The 21,266-nt window shown below is 33.5% G+C and overlaps 1 protein-coding gene across 1 annotated transcript; it reads left to right on the top strand.

Annotated features, from left to right (window-relative positions):
* Positions 1-615: 615 nt before the first annotated feature.
* cmtr1 (cap methyltransferase 1) lies at positions 616-20,861 on the top strand. Its single transcript, XM_073823059.1, has 24 exons — positions 616-765; positions 2,677-2,809; positions 2,905-3,056; positions 3,153-3,311; positions 3,410-3,502; positions 4,529-4,600; positions 4,695-4,789; positions 4,881-4,953; positions 5,034-5,232; positions 5,510-5,628; positions 5,716-5,812; positions 8,333-8,465; positions 10,906-11,085; positions 11,192-11,248; positions 11,370-11,427; positions 11,600-11,668; positions 14,061-14,192; positions 14,314-14,439; positions 14,602-14,693; positions 16,777-16,845; positions 17,066-17,113; positions 17,513-17,625; positions 17,715-17,823; positions 20,187-20,861. The coding sequence occupies exons 2-24, from the start codon at positions 2,701-2,703 to the stop codon at positions 20,320-20,322; spliced, it is 2,490 nt and encodes an 829-aa protein (XP_073679160.1). The 5' UTR covers positions 616-765; positions 2,677-2,700; the 3' UTR covers positions 20,323-20,861.
* The last annotated feature ends 405 nt before the right edge of the window (positions 20,862-21,266 follow it).

Genomic DNA, 21,266 nt, shown 5'->3' with positions numbered 1-21,266 from the left:
TGAACTACTCCTTTAAGTAGCACATTTGTAGCAATAGCCAAAAATACATTGTATGGGTTGAAATTACCGGTATCAAATTTTCCTATATGCCAAAAATCATTAAGATATTAAGTAAAGAACATGTTCCATGAAGATATTTTGTACATTTTCTACCGTAAATATATCAAAACTTAATTTTAAGTTAGTTATATGGGCTATGCTAAGAACTTCATTTTGCCAACATAAAGGCGTTTTTCTCAGTTTTTTGATTTTTTTTTTGCACCCTCAGATTCCTGATTTTCAAATAGTTGTATCTCAGCCAAATATTATCATATCCTCCTAACAAACCATACATCAATGGAATGCTTATATAAATTGACCTTTATGACTGGTTTTGCAGTCCAGGGTCAATGTAAATGATTTTCGCTTTTGCGACGTGAACTAATAAACCAAGCTGTATCCTGAATGATGCTATTGGAATGTTACCAAGCAACGACTGCGTACTGTTATTAATATTTATAAAGTAAGCGTTTGCCGTAAGTTTGTGTCGACACACAACCTAATTTATCATGTAGCTTTCAGGCATTTGCTGTTCAACCCCTTTGGTGACGCAATTATCATGCGCCAGCAGCACGGTAAGACCCACTGAAAGTGGAACGCGGGTCAGATTTGACATTTGAAATAGAACAAAAAGCAGAAATTGTCAAGAAATTGCACGGATTGGATACAAATATGAGTTTACATTGTGGAGGTGATTCAGGATTATAGCTGCGTATTTCCTTTTGGGTATGTTTACGAGTGTCGCAGCATCATTTCTTGTGAAATCGAAACCTAAGAAGCTGAGTGTTGATTTCACTTTGTTTATGTCACACAATTATGTTTCAAAGACCATATTATTTGCAAAATCCCCCAATAAATTAAAATATTTATATAAATGCGTTAGCAAGGATGATACATTTAGATGAATCAGTTTCATTATGGCACATTTTAAACCGAAATAGACATCGAAAACCGAAATAGAATAAAAATGAATAATTCACTTTAGCTTAATTTTAATGTAATGGAAGAAATAAATGATACATGTCCTGCTTGGCGCCTGTTTTGCCTTTTATTACTCTTAATTTTACCTTTAGTTTTCACTTGAATGTATGCATGTTGAGAGTCTTTGGAAGGAAATGTATAGATTATAATGAATTGAAATATTAATATCACATTTGAAGGTTGGTTTTATCATTTTAAATGTAGAGAATGACTCGATGAAAAAAATTAAAGAATTCCAGCTTCACATTTATTTACTTAACGTTATATGGGTAGCTGCCATATGTGACAGACTGTACTCGATGTAAAACATTTAGGTCGCATTTAGTTGATTCTTTTATAATTATTAAGCTTACAGCTTCTTATGAGCTTATTAACTGAGATGCAGTGTGGAATATTTGATTTTTAATGCAAGACACTACAAGCAATACCATTGTAAAAAAAAGAAAGTTATTCTATTTTAAATTAAAAATGTACTATTTTTGCCTGTTGACAGTATTTTCTGATTTATAAAGTGATTAAAAGAAGAATGTTGAACCTGGCTTTATTTAATATTTAGATTTCACATCTAGAAATGTATGTGAATCATTGAAAATATAATCTGGTAGTATCTTATATGCATTTTTAGATAAAACATTTCTGAAAAAAATGCAAAGCAGTCAGTTGGGAAAGTACACTAAGTCTCTTCTGCTCACTAAGCCTGCATTTATTTGATCCAAAGTACAGCAAAAACAATTTAGAAATATTTTTACTATTTAAAAAACTATTTTCTATTTGAATATATTTTAAAATGTAATTTATTCCTGTGATTTCACAGCTGAATTTTTAGCATCATTACTCCAGTCATATGATCCTTCCGAAATCATTCTAATTTGCTGAATGAGGAAAACACTTTTTTTTTAGTTTTTTCCCCCTGATGAATAGAAAGTTCAGAAGAACAGCATATAGAAATATTTTGTAACATTACAAATGTTTATATCATCACTTTTGATTAAATTAAAATCATCATTGGTAAATAAAATGATTAATTTCTATCATTTCTGTGTGTATAATGTTACAAAAGCTTTTTATTTCAGATAAATGCTGATCTTTGGATCTTTCTATTCATCAAAAATCCTGAATAAATATACCCAACTGTTTTAAATATTGATAATAATAATAATAATACTAAAAAATGCAAATCAGCATAGTAGAATTGTTTCTGAAGGATCATGTGACACTGAAGACTGGAGTAATATTGAAAGTTTTGATCACAAAAATATATTACATTTTAAAATATTCAAATAGAAAATGGTTATTTTAAATAGTAAAAATATGTCACAATATTACTTCTTTTGCTGTGTTTTGAAACAAATAAAAGCAGGCTTGGCAAGCAGAAGACAATTCTTTATGAAACATTAAAAAAATTTGACTGGCAGTGCATAATGATGTAATTTTTTTAAACCCTATTTGCCTCTGGTGTCTTGTTCTAAAAAATAAACTGGCTAAAGCAAATGAAATTTTAAATGGTAAAACATCTGTTACCACTTAAAATAAACAAAATATACACTCTTTTATTTGTTATAAATGTTAACCTCAAATGTTGATGATTGTTGAATTTATCCGTCCATGTTATGCATCTTTGTTTTGGGTTCTAATCATTTTTTTGAACGAATACAGGTTCTTGGATTTCCTGAATTTAAGATGAAGAGAGGGGCACCAGCGTCGGACGAGCCTCTGAAGAAGAGGAAGGTTGTCCGTGAGGACTCATCTGATGAAGATGAGGAGTCTTCTCAAAGAACCACCAGTCAGGGTTAGAGAAGAGTTTCCGTGTGACACTAATTTGCATGGCCATATTTGTTTGATAATGTAAGTTTATGCAACCATTTTTATTGTTTTGTCTCCCAGACTCAAGTCAGAGTGAGTCACTCAGCGATGTTGAGGATCACAAGCCCAGTTTCTCCAGACCTTCTAATTCCCAGAATGCTGAGGGCAACGATGCCTCTGACGACACCTCTTCTAAATTCGCTATGTATAACAATGTCTCTCAGAAACTCATGGTAAAATAAGCACCTCCTGTCATTCTTTTACTTTATATTCAAACTCATATTAACACACACACATATTAAAATGGTCTCCTCCTCTCTTTCCTTCAGGCCAAAATGGGTTTCAGAGTAGGCGAGGGTTTGGGAAAGTACGGTCAAGGACGGCGAGAGATTGTAGAAGCGTCAACCCAGCGTGGTAGGCGAGGTTTGGGTCTGACCCTGAAGGGCTTCCAGGGCGACCTCAATGTAGACTGGGAAGATGAGCCGGAGGTACAACAACATTTCCAGAATGTTTCTTCAATATTAAAACATAAATCGTAGGAGTCCAGGAACATTATTTCTTCCTCATTTTTCATTTTTACTCTCAGCCAAGTGCTATAGAAGCAGTGACGTGGTTTCCAGAAAGTTCTCCTGAGATTCCAGATTCAGATGAGCTGAGGGATTGGATGGCTGTGGGCCAGGTATTGCTGCACATGTTTAACATCAAATGCTCATTCTTGTATGATAAATGATCTTTTTATGATCTTTCTATGATAAAAAATGATTAATCAGCATCTAACTGAAGCTATTTGTCTCAGTTATTTGTTGTCTCTTGTTTAAATGTATATATTTATTTAAACTTTATTTATTCCTGTTATATCAAAGCTGATTTTTAACGTCATTATTCCAGTTATAATATTCTGATTTGCTGCTCAAAATGCATTTATCATTATTATTATGTTGAAATCAGGTGAGTAGAATTTTTTCAGGTTTCCTTGATAAATCGAAAGTTCAGAAGAACAGCATTTATCTGAAAAAGAAATCTTTTGTAACATTATAAATGTCTACTCTTTATCAAGTTTGATCAATTTAAAGCATTCTTGCAAAATAAAAGTATTAATTTCTAAAAAAAATAAAAATAAAATAAAATACTGACTCCAAGCTTTCGAATGCTGATCTTTGGATCTTTCTGTTCATTAAATAATCCTGAAAAAAATGTACTCAGCTGTTTTAAATATTGATAATAATAATTTTTCTTGAATCAGCATATTATGATGATTTCTGACGGATCATGTAAAACTGAGTATTGGAGTAATAATGCTGAAAATTTTGCTTTGATCACAGGAATAAATTACATTTTAAAATATATTCAAATATAAAACAGTTATTTTAAATAGTATAAACATTTTGAAATTGTACTGTTTAATAAGAATAATAAAATACAGTAAAAACAGTTATATTGTTAATTACAATTTAAAATAACAGTGTTTTATTTGAAAATGACCAACGATCCTTCAGAAATCATTCTAATATGCTGATTTGTTGCTCGACAAACATTTCTTATCAATGAGGATAACTGTTGTGCTGCTCAATAATTGATACATTTATCATTTAATAAATAGAAAGTTGAAAAGAACAGCATTTATTTGAAAATGTCTTTACTGTCACATTCATATGCAAAAATCAGCTTTCCAAGCTTATATGTATACCTACGCTTGTATTTTCAGAAAAAATTAAAGATTGAAGATGAAACTGAATTTTGCTCAGGGAATCTACTGCATCTCCTTCTACGCTGCAAGGTGAGTATCAAACATGTCCTGCATAAGACCAAAGCATATTGTGCACTGTGTCTGGTAAAAATGTACACGTCTTTTTTATTGCATTTCTTTTTAGACTGTGTTTGATGACTTGGAGGGCGAGGAGATGAGGAGAGCACGTACTCGATCAAACCCTTATGAAACAATCCGAGGAGCTTTCTTTCTCAACAGGTGGGTGGTGTCTCCACATGCATACAAGGTAATAACAGAAGCATCTTTTTAAAAGAAGAAGAAAAAAAAAAACTCTCTATTTTGTCCTCAGAGCTGCTATGAAGATGGCGAACATGGATCATGTTTTTGACTACATGTTCACTAACCCAAAGGACTCTCAAGGGGTGAGTCCACAAGTACACAGCATTCCAGAATTAAATATATGCTGTAACTACATTTCTGAATTTGATGTCTATGTATGTAGAAGCCCCAGACTCGTGATAAGGATGGTGAGTTGCTGTATTTTGGAGACGTATGCGCAGGACCAGGAGGATTTTCAGAGTATGTGTTGTGGCGGCGGCGCTGGCATGCAAAAGGTTTTGGGATGACGCTCAAAGGAGCCAATGATTTTAAACTGGAAGATTTCTATGCTGCTCCCAGCGAGCTCTTTGAGGCCTATTATGGTATGAGTTTCAGTTTCAACATTTTTTAATCTTACTTACCCTGAACATTTTCAATGATAGGGTAATAATATTAAGTAGAGCAACTGATTTCAGCATTCATAATAATACGAAATGTTTCTTGAGCACCAAATCATAATATTAGAATGATTTCTGAAGGATCATGTGACACTGAAGACTGAAGTAATGACTGCTTTGCATCACAGGAATAAATGACATTTTAAGGTATATTAATATGTGATTTCATTTAATTGTAAATGTCGCATTACCGTTGTTTCAGGTGAGGGTGGGATTGAGGGCGATGGTGACATCACGCGGCCAGAAAACATCACTGCATTTCGTAACTTTGTGTTAGACAGCACTGAGGGGCGGGGCCTGCACTTCTTAATGGCAGATGGGGTAAGACATGTTTTTCTGTGATTGGTTGAAATGTGAATATTGCTGTTGATTGGTCGATATATATTCTGATGGTGTGTTGCTCATCAGGGTTTTTCTGTGGAGGGCCAAGAGAACATTCAGGAGATTCTGAGTAAACAGCTTCTTCTGTGTCAGTTCCTCACTGCCATGTCTGTCGTCAGACCAGGTATTGTGTCTTCCATCTACACTTCACCATCTAACACTAGCACTTCCTATTCTATTTCTGCTTTTAGGGGTTCATTGTGCTGAAATCCTAAAGTGCTGAAATGTAAAAAACCTACTTTTGCGAACTAGTCCAAGTTTTTTCACTTAATCTGGACTCTTTAGGTCAATCATTTTTAAAAAACAAGTTGAAATTTACCCTCTGGGAAGCTATATTTACCCAAAATCCTATAAAGTCTAAAAGAAAACTCAAAACTTCACAAAACCTGCTGAGCACATGCAACCAGTGATTGTAAACAAACTTTGCAAAGTTTTAAGGAGGTTGGACCACAGCTGGCACTATAACAGCAATAAACATTAAAAACATTATATTTCTATGTTAAATTACCTGAATTTGCCAAAAATGCTTTTATAAATCATTGACTTGCTACATAATGTTTAACTGCCTTAAATGCTTGAACTCTGGTAATTGCTGCTTGCAGCTATATTATCTACTTTTTATTTATTAAAAAGCAAAAAAAAAACAAAAAAAAAAAAAAACGACCCTATAATACTAGCACTCTGTATTCTATTACCAATAAATAAAATGTTCTGCTCTTTAGATAGATGTGAAACCCTGACCCTGATCCAAAAAAAAAAAATCCTGATAATTTACTCACCTCCATGTCATCCAAGATGTTCATGTGCTTCTTTCTTTAGTCGCAAAGAAATTAATTAAAAAAAAAAAAAAATTTTATTATTTTTTTTTATACATATCTTGGACTTCAATGGTGGCCAATGGGGTAAAGGTCCAAATTGCAGTTTCAGTGCAGTTTCAAAGGGCTCTACGCGACCCCAGTTTTTAGAAATTGACAGATGGTTTTGCTACATAAGACTCTTATTATTCGGCTGGGATCATGTAGAGCCCTTCGAAGCTGAATTGAAACTGCAGTTTGGACTTTCAACTTGTTGGCTCCCATTGAATTCCACTATATGGGAAAAATCCTGGAATGTTTTACTCAAAAACCTCTGTTCGAACGAAGAAAGAAAGAATGTCTAGGATGACATAGGGGTGAGTAAATTATATGGAAATGGTTGAAAGATGGTTCAAATTGGATTGTATTCATTTGAGATTAGCAGTTTTATTCCATAGATGTTTGAATGGAGGTCTGGATATTTATTGGCCACCATTTTTTGTGGCTTTTTATGTATGATTTGGCCATTTTCTTATTGGAAGATAAATTATCTTCCTGGTTAAATCCCTCAAAATTCCTCAAGGATGTTTTTCGTTTCACTTAATCTATTTTAAGGTTTCATTCCCCTGATGTTAAAGAAGCATCATTAAAGCTTGGTCATGCTCCACTCTAGGGACGATCGACATCAATAGTGCGCCTTCCATCTTTGTCGCGGCACACTGTATCTTCTTTTGGGTTACTATAGGTCTCATGGCTTTTCTTCAGTCCCAGACATTCCATTTTGGAGGACAGCCAGTTCTTTTACAGAGGTTCCAAATGATCTCGTCTCTTTAATGATGTCTTTCTCAAGGCTTTGAAGATTATTTAATGCCTTTTCTTCCCTTGATATTATTGTACAGCCTTGTCTCAGATCAGTTTGGATTTTATCTTGGGATGCGCCCAGACGTGAGTCTGTTTATTCTGAAATCCTGTAATTAGGAAGGTAATTATATGACTGAGAGAAGACTTGGCTACTTGAGAGCTAATTTTAGGTGTATCAAATCAACGATCAACGGTAATACTTTTTACGGTTCTAGCATCGAAGAGCCCTGTTTTTAAACCTTTCTAGAGTATATATATATATATATATATATATATATATATATATATATATATATATATTTTTTTTTTTTTTTTTTAATATTTTTTTTCTGAAGTCCACTTTTTTTTAGTCAAAAGTGTGTTTAGTTTTACATGAACATTTTTTCATAGTTTCTCTTACTTTTTATTTAAACATGCTTTTTTTTTTTAAATGTCCCTTTAAAATTATAGAAATGACCTACAGTCAAACCAAAAATTATTCAGACACCAGATATAATTTTTTATATTTTTTTTATTTTTATTTTTTATAATGGATGCAGGACATTACAGTTTATGTAAGTAAGGATAGCAAAATAAAGTAAACTGTGATATATTATGCCCAAAAATTCTTCATACAGTGGACTACCAGTAAAAATTTGGGACCAAAACTTAAATTTGTCACCTTGACCTGACCATGTTTTTTACATACCTTTCTATCAAAGATATCCGACATTATCAAGATGAGTTTGTTCTGACACAGGTTAACTCTTTGTTGCCCTGAAACACACCAGAGTTGTTGTCATATTTTATTACCATTTTCTAAACTATAGTGAACAATCTGTGACAATGTAAGAAATTTTATAGGAGTCTGAATAAATTTTGGTTTGACTATATGTTAAGATTAAATGTTTTGCATTATATGGTTGATTTGAATAGGTGAATGTTATTATTTAAACACTTCTGCTTCTATTTCTATTTCTATACTCAACACAAATCTTTGTGTTTTACAGGAGGCCATTTTGTGTGCAAGACATTTGACCTGTTTACACCATTCAGCGTGGGCTTGATTTATTTGCTGTACCTCTGCTTCGAGAGGATCTCGCTCTTCAAACCCGTCACCAGCCGGCCTGCCAATTCGGAGAGGTGTGTGTTTATTGTCCATGACTTACTTTAAAAGAGTGAGAGACCTTTGGGGATGTGAGAAAGCTGCTGGCAGTGGGCATTGGACCTTATATACCTGGGTTTCTCTGTTCAGCATAACAATATATGCATTTTCCCCACTTGAATATGCCAAAATTGGCTGAAACTTTAATGCTACATTTGATTTATTTTTGATTTACACTGCCAATCATAAGTTTGGACTAATTTGGATTTCATACTATTTTAATATAGTTTAAAATGTAATTTATTCTTGTGATGCAAAGCTGTCAGATTTTTTCAGGATTGTTTAATGAATAGGGGAAATCTTTTGTAGCATTTCCTAAGTAAAAATGTAATTAATTTTTTTTTTGTAGTGTATCACAATTTCCAAAAAATATTAAGCAGCACAGCGGTAACACTGATTGTAACCACCTAAAAACAGGTAATCCAGGTAGAAATATTATGTTTTCTAATGGTTATGACTATAGTGCCAGCTGTGGTCCGATCTCCTTCAAAACTTTGCATGATGGTTTAGAATTACCTGTCGCATATGCTCACCAGGTTTCGTGAAGTTTTGAGTTTTCCATTAGGCTTTATCGGATTTTGGGTAAATTTGGACAGGCCCCTTTTTCTAAATGACCCTGTTATAGCTTTCCAAAAGGTAAATTTTTTTTCTTTTTTTCATAACTATTGACCTAGAGAGTCCAGATAATTTTTTATCTGGACTCTTTTATCTAAACCTAGGACTAGTTTGCAAAAGTAGGTTTTTTACATCTTCTCAATTTTTTTAACAACCTATTTGATTGACAGCAGTGGTTCTAGAGGCAGAGTTGTCCGGAATGACGAGTTCTATCATATGATACGAATATTACATGTATTTGTGAAGTGTACATGCAATGTACAATCGTTTACGCCCTTGAAAAATGCGATATCACCTTATTGATATCAGTTTATCTCTTTCAAATCTCTCACAAACTTTTGGGGCCGTGAGTCAAACAGGTCCAGAGTTTCGTCCAATCGGCCTCCGTTAACCTTGTCTAATAGGTGCTCAAACTTCATTAGCCAATGTCGGCCATGCTTTTTTGAGAGACGCAAATGTCACATATTTTATTTCCTGTGACCTCAGATTGAGCTCCTGCATAAGCGTTCTGAGTTTGGCGAGGATATCTCATTCTGTTTAGGAGTGACAGGCATTTTACTAAAAATGGCCCCGCCCCTTTCAGATGTTTTAGAGTCCCTTAGCAATGGTGAGGTGATTTTTTATTTATAATTATTGAAATTCGCTCTCCAGAGAATCTTTCTGCACTGGTTTGGTTCCGACTGGGCAAAAAACCTCGGACTAATTCGCAAAAGTAGGTATTTTACATCTTCTAAATCATTTGACAAACAATTTGATTGACAGCAGTGGTTCTTGAGGCAAAGTTTTCCAGAAAGAGGAGTTCTATCATATGAAACAAATATTACATGTATTTGCACGAAAAACCGTGCAATGTACAATTGTTTACGCCCTTGAGAAATGCAATATCGCCTCCAGTGGCCATTTTTTTTTCTGATTTCTCACAGACCTTTGGGGCCGTGAGTCACGCAGGCCCACCGAGTTTCGTTAACCTTCTAAAATAGGTGCTCAAAATTCATTTTGCCAATGGTGGCCATGTTTTTTTTTTGCGATACGCAAATGTACTTATAGACACTTGTGGCACTTTGGACCAACATTGTGCACATCGATTTTCTTGTTGATAGGACAAATGGTTGCGTAGTTACAACCATTTTTATTTATTTTTCCCCCTCTTATAGCGCCAAGAAGTGGCCAAGATACGCGATTTTTTTTTCCCTGTGACATCTTACATACGCGCTCTGAGTTTGGTGAGGATATCTCATTAAGTTCAGAAATTATTGCCATTTTACTAAAAGTGGACTGCCCCTTTCAACTGTTTTGGTGTCCCTTTGTGACGGTGAGTCGAAAGTTGAACTTTTTTTTAATAATTATTCCCGATCAGGCGAAAAACCTAGGACTAGTTTGCAAAAGTAGAATTTTCAAAAAATCCAAAATACCTGAAAATTTCGCCTGATAGCTGTAGCACCCCCCTCAGGCCGACTAGGGCAAGCATTATTGACGTTGATGGTGGTGTGAGTACTACCATCCCTCCAAGTTTTAAGTCTCAACCACTTACGTTTTGGTCTGCACGATCAGTATTACTTGGAGATTGTTGATCCTTGGCCGTTCTAACAATTGCAATAGGGTTTCATCACTACGCACTTGAACCTCTAATAAAAATATTTCTTGAACAGCAAATCAGCATATTAGAATGATTTCTGAAGGATCATGTTACACTTAAGACTGGAGTAATGATGCTGAAATTTCTTTGTTAATGCACAAATGTCACTAATGTCACTATTGGTTAATGAGCATGAGAGACTGAATTTTAATGCTGTCTGCTTGCAGATATATTGTGTGCAAGAGTTTAAAGCCAGGCACTGATGCTGTCAGAGAATACATGTTCGCCATCAACCTGAAACTGAATCACTTCAGACACTCAGACAGAGACGTTACTGAAGTCGTCCCTCTGGACATCATTAAAGGAGACACTGACTTCTTCCAATACATGATCAACTCCAATGAAAGGTATCGCTGTCACTTTCTGAACCTCTTTTGTCTCTCCCTCTGGCTCTCTCGATGCATTCTCTCATGCTTAGGTTTGTTTATTGAACTCTGATCCCTTGTCTTGCAGCCATTGTGCAGTACAGATCAAAGCGCTGGCTAAGATCCACGCGTACGTCAGAGATACGTGAGTCACACATTCTTCCTCTGGTGTGTTTCAGGGCATTCATTTCAAACTCTCTTTTATTTGTTGGTGCACACGTGTCTGAATCTCTATAAGCGTCACTGACAAGGCTGTGTCTTTCTAGGACACTGTTTGAGGCCAGGCAAGCAGACATCCGCAAAGAATGCCTCAAACTGTGGGGGGTGAGTCCAAACGCTATAGCCACCAGCTTCATAGGGGACTAAAATTTGGTTTAGTGCTTTGTGGTGCTGTCTGAATGATTTCAAAGAACATTGTTTTGCGTAGGTTTCTGTAAGGACAGACTGATGCAGATTTGAATGATTGAGACCTTGAATGTCTTTTATCTTTGTGCAGGTTCCGGATAAAGCCAGAGTCACTCCTTCAACATCAGATCCGAAAACAAAGTTTTATGAGCTTGTGAAGGTAAGAGTGTGTGTGTGGGCTTTGAGAAGTTAGCTGGGAATATGGTAATGCTCTTGTGGACGTGTAGAAGAGGATGTTCTACAGTAGAAGAGCAAAGTGGGTGAATCACATGAAGCCTACAATGTCAGGGTCATAGTTTACTAGTGGTGCAACGGATCACAAAACTCACGGTTCGGATCATATCACGGATTTTGTGTCACAGATCGGATCATTTTTCGGATCAGCAAAAAACAAACGAAACAAGAAAAAAGTTAGTTTTTTATTAATTACCGAATGCTTACTTTAAGTACTTCTAATCCAAAGCAAAAACTATTAGCTTAACTAATAAAGTCAGTAACAAAACAAGAACAATTACACAAATGACAAGTGTAGATGAATACAACATAAAGTTAATAATACTAATACTAATTAAATCAATAACCCTAGTATTCAGGTGCAGAAATGTAATAATTAATTGTAAAATAACTAGTGCTTCTCACTGCAGGTATTTATAGGATGCTGTCTCTTTAAGGCCTAATGCACGTACCTAATACTGGCACGCATCTCTTTCTCAGCTGTTTCGGTTCACTGAAGACATAACCGACTGTGTTTACCAGAATACCAAAACGGGTATTTAGACATGACTTTGTATGTACGTTTCCATTTAAATAGAAGTTAAAGAGAAATCAATCTGTGTGAATCGCGCAGTCTGAAAAGCGCCCCTCTCTCTCTCTCTCTCTCTCTCTCTCTCTCTCTCTCTCTCTCTCTCTCTCTCTCTCTCTGTGTGCGTGCTCGCTTTTGGTGTGTGCGGCAGCGGTAAAAAAAAAAAATAAAAAAAAAACAGCGTCTCTTCTGCTGCAATGGTTTTAAACTGTTTGAATTGGTCAATTGGCAAGACAAAACATGTGCAAATGATAAACTTTTACTCTATGATGGTTAAATTTAACAGTTAATCCGCGAATCACATGCGTGCCGAACCGTGGGGGCTGGTCTGTACGGATCACGGATCATCTACGATCCGTTGCACCCCTATAGTTTACCCCAAAATAAAATGGGAAAAATTAGAATTTATGTATTTTGTGACGAGAGAATTTATTTATTTATAACTTTTTTTTACTTTTTTTTACTTTTTTTTTTTTGACATTTTAAAATTATAGATTTTATGTATTTTAATATGTATTATTTAGAGGCCCATTTAGAGTAATATTTAGAGTAAAATAAACTACATTTTCCAGATGAATTAATGAGCATTTTGAGGGATAATGTCTTTAAATGTATTTTCTTTGTGCAAAATATAATTTATTGTGTTTTATTTTTTTTTTATTGCAGTTTGTTTTTTAAGTAATTTTTACTTTTATGCAAGTTTTTAAATACATTTTATGCACACATATATATATATATATATATATATATATATATATATATATATATATATATATATATATATATATATATATATATATATATTATTGTTTTTTAATTTTAGTTTTTAAATTTTTAAATTTTTAATTAAAATTTTTAATTTCTATGACTGTGATATTAAGTTGTACTTTTTAAATTTTGTGAAGAGAAAATAACGGGAATGATTTATTTACTTTTTGACATTTTAAAATGAATGAATATATATATGCAATATTACTGTTTTTTTTATTCATTTTTAATTTGTATGACTTTGTGATATTTAGTTGTACTTTTAAAATTTTGTGAAGAGAAAATAACAGGAATGATTTATTTGTTTATTTTTTGACATTTTAAAATGAAAGATGTCTTATTTAAGACAAATGTATTATTTCAAGGCCTATTTAGGGTAAATGTTTTTTCTTTGTGCAAAATAATTTTTTTTCTTTTATTAAAAACAATTGTTTCAATAAAAAAATGTTTTTTTGACATGATGTGTAGGTGACTTCTTTACTTGTTACTTATTTTTGTCAATATATATATATATATGTATATATATATATGTATGTGTATGTGTAATATTATTATTGTTTTTTTTATTAATTTGTAATTTGATTTTTATGTATTTATGATATTTGGTAGTGCTTTTTAAATTGTGTAAGAGAAAATAACAGGATTTATTTATTTATTTAGCCTTTTTTTTTTAAACATTTTAAAATTAAAGATGTCTTATTTAAGACATGTATTATTTAGAGGCCTATTTAGGCTTCAAATGAGTAAAATAAACAATTTTCCAGATGAATTAATGAGAATTTTGATGGGTAATGTCTCTAAATATTTTTCTATGTGCAAAATATAATTTCTTGTTTTATATATATATATGACTTTATATATATATATATATATATGACTTCTTGTTACTTCTTTTTGTTATTATGCCAAAAGAGCGAGAGAGAGTTTCATATAAAATGAAATATACATATATTTCTCTACTTACTGTCTTTTTGTATCTCAGGGCTCAGATATGGACAGTTTCAGTTCCAGGCCAATTGCACTGAACTCAGGAAATTTGGAAAAACTACAGCACGTACTCGACTACAGGTGCATTGTGGGAGGAGGAGAACAGCTTTTTCTCCTTGGACTTGGGGTAAGGAATGTCTTTGAATGTGATATTTATATATTTTAGCCTATATTTATATTGTGTTGTGGTCATGTATCCATATATACTGCTTTACGAGTGAAAAAGCCTAACCTATTTTTATATGCAGAGATCTCAAATCTACACGTGGGACGGCAAAGCCCCGTTACGCTGGAAGAAGCTGGAGAACTTCAAACTGGAGCTGCCCAGAGAGACACTACTGAGTGTAGAGATCGTCCAGGAGCTGAAGGGGGAGGTGAGCAGAGAGAATTAGTGTTGAGAGTAGAGAAGGCTGTGTTGAATGACAGCTTTATATTAATACTATAAGTGGAAGGAGCTCTTATCTTATTTAAGTAGTGATGATGACATGCATATTTGTAGGAAGTTTTATATTGATTCTTTGCATCTGTGCTTGTAGGGAAAAGCCCAGAGAAGGATCAACGCAGTGCACGTTCTTGATGCTCTTGTTCTCAATGGCACTGATGTCAGAGATCAACACTTCAACCAGAGGTCTTTTGCAGAACCTTTTCCCAAATTATTACACATTTACACAAAAATGCTTTTTGTGACATGAAAACAATAACAGAATATTTTTATTATTAAAGTGGAGCAAAAAATCTTAAATTCATCATAAATTCATAAAGTCATGGCATCAAAATTTGCATGCACTGCAAAAAAAGAAAAAAAAAAGAAAACATGCATATCTTATTAGTATTGATCTTGTTTTGTTTTCCAATACAAATATCTAACCATCATTAAATCAGAATGAATTTACATGACATGCGAATTGAAAATAATCTTGTTTTCTGAGAAACTGAGCAAAATTAACTGAGGTCTGGCTTAAAACAAGAACAAATGTGACCCTAGCCCCCCAAAAAAGTTTTAAGTAGCACGGGTATATTTGTAGCAATAGCCAAAAAATACATTGTATGGGTCAAAATGATAAATTTTTCTTTTATTGCAAAAATCAAGAGATTTAAGATCATGTTCCATGAAGATATTTTGTAAATGTCCTACCATAAATATGTAAAAATTTAATTTTTGATTAGTAATATGCATTGCTAAGAACTTCATTTGGACAACTTTAAAGGCGATTTTCTCAATATTTAGATTTTTTGGCACCCTCAGATTACTGATTTTCAAATATTCTTGGCCAAATATTGTCCTATCCTAACAAACCATACATCAATGGAAAGCCTATTTATTCAGCTTTCAGATATATAAATCTCAAATTTGACAATATGACCCTTATGGCTGGTTTTGTGGTCCAGGTTCACAAAAATCTGTCAATCTGTCTGATTTTTGAGGCTGTTTGTTCTTGTTTTATTCAAACTCACTTAATTTTGCACTGAAAAACAAGACAAAAATGCTGATAAAGAAAATAATTTTTTGCTCTGTGATCAGATTTAAGTTCCATATTCTAATGGTTGGTTGCAGAGATATTGATTGCTGTCACAAGCTTCTTTTTTTTTTAAATAAAAAAAACTACTTTAAAATTTTGTAGCATTGCTAATACAAGACATTTAGATTTACATCTATATTGATGTGTTGTGTTCGATTCAATAGATTCTTAAAGTCTTACTTTGTCGTACAAAGGTCTTAAAAAGTCTTAAATTTACCTTTTATAAAACCTGTGGAACTGTTTCAGAAATCTTCAATTAATATCAGTGATTTTTGTATGCATTGATTACCAGTCAAAAGTTTTTGAACAGTAGAATTTTTAATGGTTTTTTTTAAAGAAGTCTTTCTGCTCACCAAGCCTGCATTAATTTGATCCAAAATACAGCAAAACAGTAACATTTTGAAATATTTTTACTATTTAGTACATTTTTAGCATCATTACTGCAGTCACATGATCCTTCAGAAATAATTCTAATATTCTTTTGCTGCTCAAAAAACATTTATTATTATTATTATTATTATTATTATTATGTTGAAAACAGCTGAGTAGAATTTTTTCGGGTTTCTTTAATGAATATAAAAATAAAAATATTTTGTAACATTATAAATGTCGTTATCATCACTTTTGATCAATTTAAAGCATTCTTGCTAAATAAAAGTATTAATTTCTATAATTTCTTTCCCCAACAAAAAATTATACTAACTCCATGCTTTTGAAAAAAGCGTATTATTTCAGATCTTTGGATCTTTCTATTCATCAAAGAATCTGGAAAAAAAAATATTGATAATAACAAGAATAAAATGTTTTTTGAAAAGTGCATCAGCATACTACAATGATTTCTGAAGGATCATGTAACACTGAAGACTGGAGTAATATATTCAAATAGAAAGCAGTTATTGAAATAGTAAAAATATTTAAACATTTTACTGTTTTTGCTGCAATTTAGATCAAATAAATACAGGCTTGGTGAGCAGAAGAGAAACATGTTCTTTAAAAAAACATGAAAATCTTACTGTTCAAAAACTTTTGACTGATTGTGTAAATGTATATTATATTATTAGCATTAAATTTCCCATCTTGTATGATTGATATTTTGACCTCACTAATCAGCTTTAGTTGCTGTTGATAAGGGTTAAATATCATCTAAATACAAACCTGAAATGTAAAAAAAAAATCTTGTTCTTGGTACAGAATCCAGATGGCCGAGAAGTTTGTGAAAGCTGTGTCCAAACCCAGCAGGCCAGACATGAACCCCATCCGGTAATATTCCTTTCTCTTTGCGGTTGTGCTAATTGCCATGTCAGTGACAGCCCTGGGGGCCAGGAAGTCCTATGAACACTGGAGGGTGCAGTATGTAAAATTAATGAAGATACTGTGTTTTACTAGAGCCTAGACAGGATCTTTCATGTTTATGATGATACTGCAAATCAGTATGCTTGCTGTTTCAGCCTCATTCATGCAATCTCTCTGTGTTTTTTAGAGTGAAAGAAGTCTATAGGTTAGAGGAGATGGAGAAGATCTTTGTGAGGTTTGTTTAACCACAGCAATTACTTTTTTATTAGATATTTAGTAACCCTTTACAATAAAGTCATTTGTTAACATTAGCTAATGTATTAACTAACAATGAATAAACAATAAACAATACATTTATTGCAGTATTTATTCATCTTTGTTAGTGTAAGTTAATAAAAATACAGTTGTTCATGTTAGTTCACAGTGCATTAACTAATGTGTACAAACACAATTTTTGATTTTAATAATGCGTTGGAAATTAATATCAACTAAGAATAAAATGCTGTAGAAGTATTAATCATTCTTAGTTCATCTTAACTAAAGTAGTTAACTAATGTCTACTAATGAAACCTTATTATACAGTGTTACCAGATATTATATATTTTTATTTCATTATTTTTTTTTTTTTGCTTAGGTTGGAAATGAAGATAACCAAGAGCTCAGGTGGGATGCCAAGACTGTCGTACACAGGCAGAGATGACCGTCACTTCCTCCCTGGCGGCCTTTACATCATCAAAACAGTTAATGGTGAGAGAGAGGGATGGAGTAACAGGATTATATTAGTGAAGTGCCGCCTTAAAGATGAATTTGTCATTATTATTTTCTCTTTTTGACAGACCCGTGGACCATGGCGTTCAGCAAAAGTTCTAAAAGAAAGTTTTTCTACAACAAGCAGACCAAAGAATCAACTTACGAACTGCCGCCTGGTTCTGTGGCACCTTTCCAGTAAGTATTAAAGTGCCAATATGAAGTAATCCTGCATGACTGGGACCACACTGTGGAGTGATTTTGGATTGAAGCCCTGAGCAGGAAAATTGCATTACATAGCTAGAATTTTCGTAAGGATATTGGACAAATATTTCTGGCCTTTATGTAACTTCTGACCTTCAAAGAAAACCCCCAGCATCTTTTTTGATGTCTTTTTTAATTGTATTGGATTTTTCTCAGAAACTGATAGTTATTGCTCTGTAGTTTAATAAAGGAATGTTCTGGGTTTAAAACAAGCAGCATGCTGTGGCGTGCTTTCGATTACAATGGAAACTAATTTTGGCTGTTCCTGTTTTGACTGTCATGTTTACAGTTATGTACTATGAAGCAAGGCATTCCATAACATGAATGTGCAACTTTTGTTTTAAATTTAAAATAATTATTTTCCAAAAGGGTTATGTGAGCTTAAAATGTATCTTAATTGTCTTTTTAGCAAATAATTAATTTGTAATTATATACATTCACTACTGTACAAAATTTTGGGGTTGGTAATATTTTCTAATGTTTTGAAAGCGTCTTTGGCTTGTCAAGGCTGTAGTTATTTGATGAAAAATACAGTACAACCAGTAATATTGTGAAATATTATTACAGTTTATAAGAACTGTTTTCTATGGAAGCCCGTTTCTAGCACTGAATAAAAAATTAAGGTAATACTCACTTTTCATCTCACAATTCAGACTTTTTTTCTCAGAATTGAGAGATATGAACTCACAATTGTGAGTTATAAAGTCATAATTGCGAGATACAAACTAGCAAATCTGACTTTTTTTCTCAGAATTGCATGATAGAAACTCGCAACTGCAAGTTATAAAGTCAGAATTGCAAGACAAACTCACAATTCTGAGAAATAAACTTGCAATTCTGAGAAATAAAGTCAGAATTGCAAGATATAAACTAGCAAATCTGACTTTTTCCTCAGAATTGCGTGATATAAACTCGCAATTGCAAGTTATAAAGTCAGAATTACAAGACAAACTTGCAATTCTGAGAAACAGAATTTGCTAGCTTATAACTCACAATTCTGACTATTTCTCAGAATCTCAAGTTTTAGTCAGAATTGCGAGTTTGTCTTGTAATTTTGACTTGCAATTGCGAGTTTATATCACGCAATTCTGATAAAAAAAATCAGATATGCTTGTTTATATCTTGCAATTCTGTTTCTCAGAATTGCGAGTTTGTCTTGTAATTCTGACTTTATAACTTGCAACTGCGAGATTATATCACGCAATTCTGAGGAAAAAGTCAGATTTGCTAGCTTTTATCTCACAATTGTGATTATTTCTTAGAATCTCAAGTTTATTTAGTCAGAATTGTGAGTGTGTCTTGTAATGCTGACTTTATAACTTGCAATTGCGAGTTTATATCACACAAACTCGCAATTCTGAGAAATAAACTTGAGATTCTAAGAAATAGTCACAATTGCGAGATAAAAGCTAGCAAATCTGACTTTTTCTTCAGAATTGTGTGATATAAACTTGCAGTTGCAAGTTATATAGTCAGAATTACAAGACAAACTCGCAATTCTGAGAAATAAAGTCAGAATTGTGAGATATGAACTTGCAATTGTGAGTTATAAAGTCAGAATTACAAGACAAACAAGTTTATATCATGCAATTCTGAGGAAAAAGTCAGAATCGTAAGATATAAACTAGCAAATCAGAATTTTTTCCTCAGAATTGCGTGATATAAACTCGCAATTGCAAGTTATAAAGTCAGAATTGAGATAACTCACAATTCAGACTTTTTTCTCAGAATTGCAAGTTTATATTACACAATTCTGAGGAAAAAGTCAGATTTGCGAGTTTATATCTTGCATATCTGACTTTATATCATGCAATTCTGACTTTTTAACTCACAATTGTGAGTTCATATCTCACAATTCTGAGAAAAATAACATAATTGTGAGTTTGTATCACTCAATTCAGTCTTCAGTGTCACAATCGTTTAAAATCAGTCTAATATGCAGATTTGCTGCTTAATAGACATTTCTTCGTATTGTTAATGCTGAAAACAGTTGTGCTGCTTTATATTTTTTGTCTAAATTGTGGTATATTCTTTCAAGATTCTTCAAAAAGTTCAAAAGATCAGCTTTTATTTAAAATAGAAATATTTTGTAAGAGTCCAAGTCTATATTGTTATCTTTGATCATTTTAATGCACACTTGCTAAATAAAAGTATCAGTTTCTTGCTAAAAAAACATACTGAACCCAAACTTTTAAAGTAAGACTAACATAGTGGATTCACATTCATAAAATCACATGCTTTCTTAATTCATAACAGTTTTTGTTTGTTTCTCTCGATATTTTTCTTCTGTTTCTTAGTGCGTGTCATCAAGACAGGCTGTTTTGGGCTTGGGAGGAAGGCGTCCGAGTTCATGACTCCCAGACGCGGATCAACCCCGACAAACTGTCTAAAGACGACGTGCTCTCCTTCATCCATCAGCACTGTCAACAATAAAAACAAACGTACACATCACAATCATGCTCTCATGCCACACTGAGACTGTACATTCTCCTCGCCACCAGGGGGCACTGTAGCTTTCACGAGAGTCTGCTGAGAAACATTCCAAGTCTGTTTCTTCACACTTCAAGGCTCTCTCCAAAATAGCCCCTGCGAGTTAGACGACAGGGCGTCTCGGTGCTCGGTGGTGTGTATCTGCGTGTGTCCATTATCTTCAGAGGAGAAACTTAGATGACAATGCTTTTCCCTTGTCCACATGTTTTCCTCCTCAACTTCAAAACCTGCTTCCTCACATGAATTATTCCTCCACTAATCGATCAGATGTGTAGCTGCCGATTTTATTCAAACAGCATGACAGTGTGCATTCGCTCAGCTGTGTGCATGTGTTGCCTTGTTTTGCTCATTTTGATTTAGTGTTTAAAAACCTTAGACTGGGTATTAATTGCCGTTTCTGGTGATTTTTGGAAAAGGATTTGAATTTTAAACCTGTTCGTGATGTTGATTACATTAAACCACTGAGGAAGTGTATTCCTTGAGTAATCGTCGTCCGCTTTATTATTCGCCTCTATTGGGTTTGGAAGCAGCGGCAGATGTTTTCTTACGGCTTACCGAAAAAGATAACATGAAGGGCGGTGGGACTAGATTCTATTCATCGTTGTTGATTGGATTTTGAGATGTGGGTGTGACGCTCAAAAGCTGTTATTTGCTACAAAAGCTAGAAGCCCAAGAAGAATGTAATATTTGATTTTACGCTCCATTGTAGAAAAAAGAAAACTGTGACTGAAGATTTGGAGCTGGGACCTCTGCTGATAAGACACTCCATTTGTTTCTGCTTGCACTGAGAATCCACACAATCTGGAAGAGCAGACTGTTTGAATGAAGTGTTTGAACAATGAAAACTTACGAACGCCAGCAGAGAAAGAGATTTTCTGAAGGAAAGT

This window comes from Garra rufa, chromosome 18 (genome assembly GCF_049309525.1).
Source record: "Garra rufa chromosome 18, GarRuf1.0, whole genome shotgun sequence".
Lineage (NCBI taxonomy): Eukaryota > Metazoa > Chordata > Actinopteri > Cypriniformes > Cyprinidae > Garra > Garra rufa.
This window is presented reverse-complemented; position numbering and strand designations above follow the sequence as displayed.

Coding starts and splice junctions, on each gene's coding strand:
- cmtr1 (XM_073823059.1), top strand. CDS start 2,701: ATGAAGAGAGGGGCACCAGCGTCGGACGAGCCTCTGAAGAAGAGGAAG. Junction 11,669..14,060: donor AGTTTTATGAGCTTGTGAAG/GTAAGAGTGTGT, acceptor TTTGTATCTCAG/GGCTCAGATATGGACAGTTT. Junction 14,193..14,313: donor TTTTTCTCCTTGGACTTGGG/GTAAGGAATGTC, acceptor TTTTATATGCAG/AGATCTCAAATCTACACGTG.